General features: G+C 42.0%; 2 protein-coding genes across 2 annotated transcripts; both read left to right on the top strand.

The window, feature by feature from the left end:
• Positions 1–1,831: 1,831 nt before the first annotated feature.
• On the top strand, positions 1,832–4,308 carry spag7 (sperm associated antigen 7). The gene is made up of 7 exons (XM_019873237.1): positions 1,832–1,961; positions 2,583–2,650; positions 2,736–2,824; positions 2,909–2,993; positions 3,078–3,167; positions 3,310–3,466; positions 3,550–4,308. The coding sequence occupies exons 1-7, from the start codon at positions 1,844–1,846 to the stop codon at positions 3,663–3,665; spliced, it is 723 nt and encodes a 240-aa protein (XP_019728796.1). The 5' UTR covers positions 1,832–1,843; the 3' UTR covers positions 3,666–4,308.
• A 54-nt stretch (positions 4,309–4,362) lies between these two features.
• On the top strand, positions 4,363–8,867 carry chrdl2 (chordin-like 2). The gene is made up of 11 exons (XM_019873232.1): positions 4,363–5,014; positions 5,298–5,410; positions 5,493–5,586; positions 6,201–6,343; positions 6,506–6,599; positions 6,801–6,862; positions 6,999–7,152; positions 7,482–7,670; positions 7,748–7,921; positions 8,011–8,103; positions 8,185–8,867. The coding sequence occupies exons 1-11, from the start codon at positions 4,891–4,893 to the stop codon at positions 8,310–8,312; spliced, it is 1,368 nt and encodes a 455-aa protein (XP_019728791.1). The 5' UTR covers positions 4,363–4,890; the 3' UTR covers positions 8,313–8,867.
• The last annotated feature ends 1,779 nt before the right edge of the window (positions 8,868–10,646 follow it).

The following is a 10,646-nucleotide window of genomic DNA, read 5'->3' on the forward strand; positions in this document are numbered from 1 at the left end:
CTAATAGGTTAGAGATTCACAGCAAAAGTGCTCATTTTCAAATCACGCTGACATTTTAAAGGGCTGCAAGCAAGATTCAAGGCCTCGAAAGAGCACGCATCACTCTGTGACTGTTCTCGCAGGTCCCGGCCTAAGACTGGCAGGTGTTAAAAACGTACGGCACAGCACCTGCAAGTGAACAGGGACATATCAGGACCATCACACATTTGCTTAGACAGATATGGACTGGTGCGATACTTCATCATGACATTTCTACCATATCCAAACCGTTGACTTATGTGAGACTAAAGTATATATTTTATGATCTTTACATGCCCACCTGTATCGTCGAGGGCACCCGTGATGACCGATCATGTACTCCTGAGCATAGCAGAACCGTCTGCAGAGTCCTCTATGCCCGCATGTCCAGTATTGTGGTTCGGGATCATTGCCTGGAGACAACGACATTCATGATAATGATGACAACACCATTCTGTGCTCTCAAAGACACAGTTTGAAGAAATCTGGCAAATTCTTTGACTTCCACGTATGACTGAGCAAGTCGGGCGCCCTCATGAGATCAATGTATGTGGCTTTACATAATTATGTGTCGATTTGATGTCACAGAGTTGTGAAAATTGTTCGATCCGTTGCTTACCCTCCACGACGGCAAACAGCAGGAGAAGCACAAGGAGAACCAAGCCCAGTCCCTTCATGTTTGGGCACCAATAAGCTTTCAGATTTGGCTGTGGGCACGCTGCTGCTGCATTTATACCTCATTGCAATCACGGGGGTGGAGTCAGCCCAAATCCCAATAACAAAGTATGTTTGAATGAAGGGAGTCTGAGAAGTGAAGCCCGCCCAGTTGAGTCAACCTGCTACAGTATGTGTGGCCTCTTCAGTACTGGACAGGACACATTATGCTGCAACTATATATTTTTTTAATCCGAAGAAGAAAGGCTGAGTGATATAGTTTACTTTCATATGCATCCCAATGGTAAAATAGAGATGATGCCCTCGAATGAGCAAGGCCCCCCAAAAGGTAATATTCGAGGATTAAGTCTAATTTGAAAGACAGTGTGCGCTGCCTCGTGTTAGGGTTGCCCTCTGTCAGCCCACTGCTCTGCCCACATCTGAATGCAGCAGTGGTTAATGGGTTATTGCTGATGCTGAGAAACCACAATCAAACTATACAAAACATGCTGCTGCCATGACGCAGGGCGAATTGTCATCCAGACAATAAGACTACAAGGCATAGACACGTGCAGCTGCGCAGGTGCTTGTGCAGCATGCCCCCTAGTGATTGTTTAAAATGTTTGAACCAGCTTGTTTCTTTTGTCATCTATGACTCTATGATCAATCAATATATAAAAAAAGATGCATTTTTCAGGAGTGAAAAGCCAGCCATGGAATGATAATAGCATCGTTTGGCGGTGAATTAAAGTCGATACATTTAATTTATGTACCACTTGTCCTTATTAGGGTGACTGGCTGACTTGTGGGCAAGAGGCAGACTTGTCTTGTCACCAATCGTGCGGCCATCGTGAAAAATGGAAAATTTGCTTTCCATTTAAGATTGACAATTGTCGTGAATTGAGTGTTCTGTCAAAATCGGCATACTTCTTAATCTTAAGGAAATCAGCATCTTAAACTGTCTCATTTTGCAACATTAGAAATGGTTTAATTACCTATCAAATGTACTCTTAATTTATAGAAGAAAAAGTCAAGAAAAGGTTCACCAACCAAAATTATGGAGTACTGTACTGTGTATGGTATCTGTATTATGGAATTTGCACACCAAGAGGCGCCAAGGTTTTTACTTTACCGATTTGAGAGGCGCCGAAGAAGACTGTACTAGGCGCGCATGCGTAGTCGTTGTTGTCGCTGTCGAGTCAAGATGGCGGATCTGCTCGGTTCAATATTAAGCTCGATGGAAAAACCTCCAACAGTCGGCGACCAGGAAAGTCGGCGAAAGGCTCGAGGTATAACAATATTTTAGCCGTTGTAGCAACTCAGTTTCTGTTCTTCTTTTAAAACTACATCGAGTGATATGATACATGACTGGGAAAAATATGGAAAGGGCAAACGAGGTTATTTCTGGTGCTCCTATAAGCCGGTTTGGCTATCCAGATCACATTTGGGAAATAGTTCCGCCTGAGCCAAAGACGCCCCCCACGATCTCGTGTTTATTATCAGTTCCACAAGTCTACACCCCGGATAGACAACGCAGACGACGCACACCCGCTAACAGCTTCATGTGTATGCTATGCTTCATGTTGGCTGTTGACGCATTCGTAGAGTTGTGATTGGTCCCTACGTTGAAAATGTGTGACGTCTGTGCCATCGCTTGATATTCTGAGTTTTCGTTTACTGTCTTTTTGCGACATTTGCATCCTGCAGAATGACCTAACCGGCATCCAAAAAGCAAACAGTGAATTTACAGTATGAGGAAATACATTTTACATTACATTTTTACAAGTTTATTCTTGCCTGCCATAGTGTTGGATTTATAAAAAGCGCATATCAGTAAAACAAAGGAGCTGTGGGACTGTGTGAGGAAATCTGGCGTAGCTGAGTTTTATTAACTTTTACCACATTTGCAGAGCAAGCAGCGCGGTTCAAGAAGATGGAAGAAGAAGAGAAAAGAAAGAAAGCAGCGTTCAGGAAAAAGGTGAGAGCTTGAGCCGAGTGGTCTTGCTTCTTGACATGGGAACTTGTGTGCAAAGTGACGCTAAACTGCTTCTTTCAATATTTAGATGGAGAAAGAAGTATCAGATTTCATCCAAGACAGTACACAACAGAAGCGAAAGTATAACCCAATGGGGAAGATTGAGCGAAGTATATTGTAAGGTTTATTAAATATTGCATTTACACAAAAATGAGTTTTTGAAGAGATGTAATTACCCAACAGTAATTGTTCCGTTTGCAGGCACGATGTCGCTGAAGTGGCTGGTCTGACGTCTTTTTCTTTCGGGGAGGATGAAGAGAGCCGTTACGTCATGTTGTTCAAGAAGGTTGGAAAAGATGCTTTTTAATCCGCTAGATATTGACATGAATGCGAGGCAGAGTTTTGACCTTCTACTTTTATGATCCTGTAGGAATTTGCTCCGTCCGACGAAGAGCTGGAGGCTTATCGCAAAGGAGAGGAGTGGGATCCTCAATTAGCGGAGCAGCGGCGCAGGCTAAAAGTAAGACAAGAGGCCCTGGACGTATCATTAGGCACTCCTACTTAGCTCTAATATCGGAGCTGTTTCATTTTAGCACACCATTTTATCATGTCATCTTGTGATGGAACTTTTCTTTATTTTTTTTTTTTCTCGACTACTCTAGGAGCAGGCGGCTCTGGAAGAAGAAGCATCCCGGCAGAGCGACAAGTCGGAGGTGTGTCCGAATTCCAACTACAGAGACAAGTACAGTCACCTGATTGGCACCTCCGCAGCCAAAGATGCAGCACACACACTGGAAGCCAACCAAGCATACGGATGCGGTGAGTGTCGTTAATTGCATCCGGTAGAGCACACAAGAGCTCCCCTTGCAATCATTTCCCTGTCGTTGACTTCTCTTACGCAGTGCCTGTCGCCAACAAGAGGGACACTCGCTCCATAGAAGAAGCCATGAACGCAATCCGAGCCAAGAAGCGGCAGAAGTTAGAAGACGACCCGAGTGCACACAGCAGCACTTTCTGAGTCGCTCCGTGTGACCACGTGGAGGTGCAATTGGGTCCTTGGCTAGAAATGCAATATTCTGCACTTCAGAGACTTTATATATGGCAGGGTGAAGCTCTATTCAGATCCTGATTGGACAGAAGAGACTCAAGATTTCTGAGAGCTTAACTGTGTGTTAACTATTAACTTCACAGTCATAATTGAGAGTGTAAGGAACATTCTTGTGTTAAAATTGGGCGCCCCAAGTGTTGTCAACAATACTGTCTTGGACATTTTAATGCAGATTGTTAGTATTAGTTGTAAAAGTGTTGAGATCACACTACCAAGGTTTTTAAAGGACATAGAGTATGTCATTGATTCCCCTTTCCCCATTTACCATTTTTACAAGTCAACATCTTTCAAGACAGGTCAAAGATCTTTTAAGAAATACAAATGTGTGTGTTTTAAGCATCAGGGATTTATTTTTTCCCTTGTCTGTGATCAACCGCCACTCCATGATGTCATGTCAATGGGTACAGTGATTAGAGATGGAGCAGAGGCATCCGAAAGCGTTTATTTTCATGTCCTTTTTTTGTTTATTCTTATCAGACAGATGTTTGGTTTGTTTCCTAAATGCTGTTTTATCACCCCATATGGAAGATGTAAAAACAGTAAGAAAAAAAAAAGACTTCATGAATTTGTCATTTTTACAAAGCTAAAAAAGTATCATTTTTAAAATACAATGTAATTTTTTAAATTTTATATTTGATCTAAACAACAAAATAAATATAATATTCAAAGATAAGCGTAGAATGTGTAGGCTAAAGCAAGAGCATTTTGACAACTACCACTTATTGAATACAAATCAAATTATCCATCAGGTTTTATATAAAAGTGTGATACTTTATACTGTACTATACTATATTGCAGCTAATTATGGTAATCTAGTATTTAACCAAAACTGGCAAAGCGTGCTTCTCAGCATAATTAGAAGATTTTAATATAGAGTTCAGATTTTGTCAATTCTGTTCAGAATTTTTTTTTCATTTTCGTCATCATTATTCAAACCAAATCGAATATAATAGTCCTGGATCCAGGTATAGGTTTAGTCGTAATTCAACAAAAATTCATTTATCGAGAGATTCTGAGAACAACAACAAACCAATTTTTGTAATCGCATGTCATGATGTTCTTTATCCCGCAGGTGGCGCTACCGCTCAACCAAGCAAAACCGATTCGTGCACTTTGATTCGTGCAGAAAGATACAATGTATTTTACTGTCTTACTTCTCGGTTCGTATCACGTACGAGTTGGGGTTGATAAAATGAAGTCCTTGTTGGTGTCTTTGATGCTCGTTTGGTGCGCTGACAGCCAGCTGAGAGGCCGCAAAGGTAAGACTTAACTTCTCGGCCACGCGTATCGCCTTTCAAGAAGGACATTCATTTACAAGGTTAGAAAAACTCTTCTTCAAGGTTGCATCCAGTTTAGGGTTTTGTGTAGAAGCGTTGAAGATTTACTTATTTATTTATTCCACATAAAATCTGCACTGGCGTCTGAGTGAATTGAATGTTGTTCTTTGCGGCCCCTTTGTAATTGTTTTCCAATTAGATCACATGCATACGTCTTTGTTTCGTTCCCTGGAGTTCATGTTCTCATTTGTAACCACCAATGCAGGCTCGGGGGTGCTGTGCACCTTTAAAGACAAGACATTCAAACCAGGAGATAGTTGGCATCCTTTTTTGGAGCCCTTTGGACTCGTCTTGTGCATGCGCTGCTCGTGCACTGAGGTACCCCCACTTGTAACGTTTCAGTCTAAACGAGGATTATGGTAACGTGTGATGTGACACACATGGCGTTGTTTTGTTTCAGAAAGGCCATGTAAAATGCAGTAAAATTAAGTGTCCTCCTCTGCCGTGTGGCAAGCCAGTAGCAGACCCGCAGCAGTGTTGTCCACGATGCACAGGTAAAGCGTTTGCCTCATGACAAGACAAGACTTTTTGTCTTGCCTTGTCAAATGCACTTGGCTCGACGCCTGTTTCAAGCTGTTGTATGGATGAATGAATCCGCAGGTTAATTGTCCCTTCTGCCATCTAGTGGAAGAGCATTTACTTGTTGGTTGGTGGCACTGAGTTCACCTAAACTCACTTCGCAATGAACAGCAGTTTGAGAAATGTTGAACAATACATCAAAGAAGGGGCTTCAAGCTATTTAGCGTCACTACAAGTTGACATTTATTGTCAAATCAAACATAAAACAGAGATTTACATATCGTGTACCACATAAATAACCACATAACTTAGCTTTAGGAAAGTCGCGTAATGCTAACGAACTGTAAAAGTCCACTAACATGCTAATGGATAACATCGACAGTTGTGGTTTTAGAAGATAGTTCAGCACAAATGGTGGAGCAACACATGTAGACAAACAGTATGGTATCACAATACTATTAAGAGGCATATATTCTTTATCCTCTACAAAGAAGGTCAAGTAATACAGCATACTTAACGTGCATCACGGCAGCCATGCAAAGCCACGATTGTCGTGACCCGATACAATATGGTATTCTTGTTTTCTTAGACGAGCCCAAGATCCCGGCAGGTCTGAGAGCTCCTGCGAAGTTGTGCAGATACAATGGAACCATCTATCAACCTGGCGAGACCTTCACCAAGCATAACCTGCCAGCCAAGCCAAGCAACCAGTGTGCCATGTGCTCGTGCTCTGTGAGTCACACCATTTTCATTTACAATTATGGCACAATAGATGATGAGCATATGGTTTAACGGGCAATCATCACTCTAACACATGGAAAATATATCATAAAAACTCTCTTCTCTTAGCTTCTGGAACTAAAAAGACCTCTGATATTTTTTTTCCTCCCTCAGAATGGAAACATCTTCTGTGCAGTTAAAACTTGCCAACCAATCAGTTGCTCCTCTCCGGTCACGCTTGCCGACACCTGCTGTTTGGTGTGTAAAGGTAGTCCAACTTCTTCCAGCTGTCAAAGAAACGTGTCTCTTTTCAACTTGGACGAGAGTATTTTGGTCCTGGCTTGAGTGAGCGCATGGCAGATTTATTCCCAATTTTGAAATCGGCCCAAATACAATCATTGTGTTCAATTGTAGTTTCATGTCGTTGTGCAATTACGTTGATTTAAAATTCACACATTGTTTCCTTTAGACTCCAGCGCCAGTGGCTCGTCATCAGCAGAGGATGGAAACCAGCAGCTGAACAGAGGCGTTGTGTGTTATTTGACAAATACATTCCAAATGCTCATATTTCACGAATGACATTTGATTGACACTTAAAAAGAAATATTTTTGCTACAAAATATTTGCATTGCTCAAGTACGTGTCCTGTATGTTGCGTTTCTTATAGAGACATTCAGTGGACCAGTGTTTGGGAGAGCTGGCTAGTGCACGGTCCCCTCGGGTCAGGACTTCTCCCAGACACCTGAGCCTCAATAAATTAAACCTTAGAGGGGCTGCAGAAACCACTGTGAAGATTTTGTTGCAGAGGAAGCATCAAAAAGGTTTGCCTCCGGTTTGTTTTGCTAAGCACTGTGCACATGCACTTTAAGAAGACGGAGTAGTCCTTTGCATGTGAAGGGAGGGGGGGCAGATTAAGAAAAACTACAAGTCATATCTATTAAGTTGCTTAAATGATAACGAGAAGCAACATGTTTATTTTATGCAGGCATGTATGACTGTATGACATATAAAATGAATTTTCGAAAGAGAGAGAGTAGCAGCGCCATCTGGTGGAGAACTGCCTCCCTACCACTAATGCAGTTACCTTTTTTTTCCCCCTCTAGTCACACACCAACCATGACCATTGTTTTCCCCCCGTCTCTCTCATCAGCATGTTTATATAATGGCAAGACATACTCGCATGGAGACATGTGGCACCCGGTATTGGGGAAGGTCCTGGAATGCATCGTGTGCTCATGTCGCGACGGCCTGCAGGAGTGTAAACGCATCACGTGCCCCAGCCACTATGCGTGCCAACATCCGGTCAAGTCTCCAGGAAAATGCTGCAAGACGTGCCCAGGTAGCCAAACACGGAGCGCTAGCTGTTCCATTTGCTGTTGAAACGAATCCACACTCTCCATTTGTATTTCCGTCTAGAACATAAAGCTGCACGTAACCAGACTCAGTGTTACACGGGCCACAAAAACAAACTTTCGGTATACAAAGTGGAATCAGCTTTGAAGGTCGACTCCCCCAGCACAGTTCGGATAATGGCAATCGAAAGAGCAAATACTGCTCAAGTGGAGGTCCAAGTGTGGAAGATAGTAGATGGTACTGTACATCTCATATTTTTACATTTTTTCCCCCCCAAAAAAATATTCCTGATATGTACAGTAAACGACTTGACTTCTTTCCTACAGGTATTTTACAACTGATGGAAATTGGAGATGTTCAAAGGAAAGATATTCAGCATCATCCGGAAAATTACACATTACTGACAACAGTTGATGAAGGTGCCTTCCACGGCGTTTCTGTACATTTCCGTGCAGTTTTCTAAATGATAACAGCTGACTACTGTCGGGATTGTTTTCCAGAGATGTGGGGGAAATTCAAAGAGGGAGGAGGCAAACTGGATCAAGCTGCGACCGTTTGCGAAGATGGCATTCGGGAGATGGTGACGTTTCTCAATCCCAAGAAGGTCGAAGGCCTGTGCTCGCCTTAACTTGCTTTCGGACTGGAAACTTTTGGGAGCAGTCTTAACGCGTACTTTAACTGCATGGAAAGCATTTGTTATTCCAGGATATGAAGCCACAAACTACTTGGTATGTACAATTATTATTTTTAATATACATATTTATTGTAAATATGACATTTTCTCATAGGATTTAAAGTTGTCGTTGTGAGTCTACGGCTTTCACTGGCCGGCAGGGGGAAACTGGTGAATTAAAAAAAAAAAAAAGTGTTAAAAGGTCTCCAAAGGGGCCCATTAACTCGGTATCTGGGAAATACGAGAATATGTTGTGATGTATGAGCCAGAGACCCATGAGAAAAGGAAAATAGTAAAATCAAACATTTTCTTAACTACAATGGAACCTTTGAAAGTAAGTCTTCTTGTATCGCGGAGCTGGATGTTTGATTTCAAAGGTTCCATTTGTTTTCTGTCATGTTCATCATGATGTCCATTTTGTGTCGTACAATTCTCTCCCAGTACATAATATGACAACGAGACAACAAAGCCAAATGTGTAAATAAAAGGACATGTGTTTCTCAGCTTAAAGATGGCGGCGTCTCATTTGGATCTGTTGTCCTGCAGAATCCACCAAAATATAACTATTTGATATGCACATTGCATAATCCAACAACAAAGGGTTTGAAATAAACAATAAAAATAACCGCGTATTGTAATGTTTGTTTGTTTTTTGCCAGTCCAAAAAGGTTCTCTTGTATAAAAACAAATACAATTCAAAGATGGCACAAAACTGTTAAATGAGAAACCAACGTGAAGTGCCAAAGCGAAATTTTCACTCAAATCAAATATTATTGAGTCACTGTCCTGCTTATCGTTCCGAATCCGTAAAAAATATATAGATTTATTCGGCCTGCTGATGTTGTAGCACAGGGCAGTATAACACCGTGTTAAGCGCATTTTATACATGTCAGCCATCTGGTGGTGATAAGTGATATTACAACTCAAAGGCAGATTTGTTTCCTTTTTTTTTTTTTAACATTTGCCCATCCCCGGTCCAAATTCTCAATCAGTGTAAACATTTTTTTTTTCTCCAGCTGTACATTGTAAACCGAACCGTAATAAATCTGACCTCGAAACACCAAGACGCAGTTCACCTCAAGCCTGTTTGATCAACAGGTGTCAAGTTATCTGTGTGTTTCCCATGATTCACTGAGAGCTGCCAGAAGGCTCCAGAATAATATTGCTCCTTCGATGAACTCCTCGTGTGCCCCCTCCCCTTCCAACAATGACTCATTGTACTCCTTTCACACTTTTAGCGCCAGATCGCTCGCTCGCTCTCCCACACTGCAGGAGATATTTCCAATTTGCATGCCTTCATTACTCACACAAAAATGTTTGTGTAAGCCTCTGAACCCAACAGCTTGAACAAGACTCTCTCAGTTCACATTGATACGCTTCTCTCTGGCCATCGAGTGGGGAAAAAAGCCCATCGTTTATTTTTGTCAAGGTTTGAATTTGTCACACACGCTAGGTGAGCTCAGCATGCTTACTCTATTGACTCTGCAGGTTGTAGCAGCTGGGGGCAGTCATTGGGTAAAAACCACACTTCCTCAGGCCCCCGTTTAGGTTCACCCCACCCTGCTGCCGTGCAGGACAGAGTGAGTGAGAAGTGAAAACACGTTTGCGAATCAGGGGTCGCCAACTTAATTGGATTTTGACCAACGTCCGTCTTTTAATACGATCACAAATTAGTACGATAATGAGTCACGGTTTGGGCTAGCGGTGGTAATGGCTTTATTTCATTTTCATGAAGGCATGCAAGTAGCAAAACAACTTCTTGTCAGTTATTGCTTCTTGTCAAGTGTGATGGACCGGTGTCCCAATATTTTTGTCAATGATCTCCTCCACAAGGAGGGCAGAATGCTGTACATTGTGAAACACGAATCCAAGGACCTCTGACTTAAGTGACTTGATGATTTCATTTCAAACGTCATTCTTGTAGGGAGGCAGAGTGGATTCTGAAACAAATAAAAGGGAAAAGATCGTTTAACAGTGTAAGAGTGAGTTATTTAAAGTTCCTTCAAAAAAATTGCCATGTATACAAAGTCAGGCTTCAAAAAAATCAAGTGTGTGTCTACAGTCTCAAACGCTGCTGCTACCCTGGTGTGGTATTTTTCTTCTGAAACATCTCTGCGTGTTTGAGCCGTGAAAATGTATCCTTTAAAAGGCCCCCGCTTGCTGGAATAGAGTAAATTCTACCGGCTTGCGCGGTGCTTTCCGTGCCACGTTGAGCCTACCTAGCTAAATAGCGGGCTAACTTCACTTTACAGTATTCAAGACGAAGTTTCCATGCCACGTTGAGTCTAG

The sequence above is a fragment of the Hippocampus comes genome, unplaced genomic scaffold (genome assembly GCF_001891065.2).
Source record: "Hippocampus comes isolate QL1 unplaced genomic scaffold, H_comes_QL1_v1.1 scaffold59, whole genome shotgun sequence".
Classification (NCBI taxonomy): Eukaryota; Metazoa; Chordata; class Actinopteri; order Syngnathiformes; family Syngnathidae; genus Hippocampus; species Hippocampus comes.

Excerpts from the sequence above, each read along its gene's own strand:
- spag7 (XM_019873237.1), top strand. The coding sequence starts at position 1,844 with ATGCGTAGTCGTTGTTGTCGCTGTCGAGTCAAGATGGCGGATCTGCTC. Across the intron at positions 1,962-2,582 it reads AAGTCGGCGAAAGGCTCGAG|AGCAAGCAGCGCGGTTCAAG; the intron begins GTATAACAATAT and ends CCACATTTGCAG. Across the intron at positions 2,651-2,735 it reads AAGCAGCGTTCAGGAAAAAG|ATGGAGAAAGAAGTATCAGA; the intron begins GTGAGAGCTTGA and ends TTCAATATTTAG.
- chrdl2 (XM_019873232.1), top strand. The coding sequence starts at position 4,891 with ATGTATTTTACTGTCTTACTTCTCGGTTCGTATCACGTACGAGTTGGG. Across the intron at positions 5,411-5,492 it reads TGCGCTGCTCGTGCACTGAG|AAAGGCCATGTAAAATGCAG; the intron begins GTACCCCCACTT and ends GTTTTGTTTCAG. Across the intron at positions 6,344-6,505 it reads GTGCCATGTGCTCGTGCTCT|AATGGAAACATCTTCTGTGC; the intron begins GTGAGTCACACC and ends TTCCTCCCTCAG.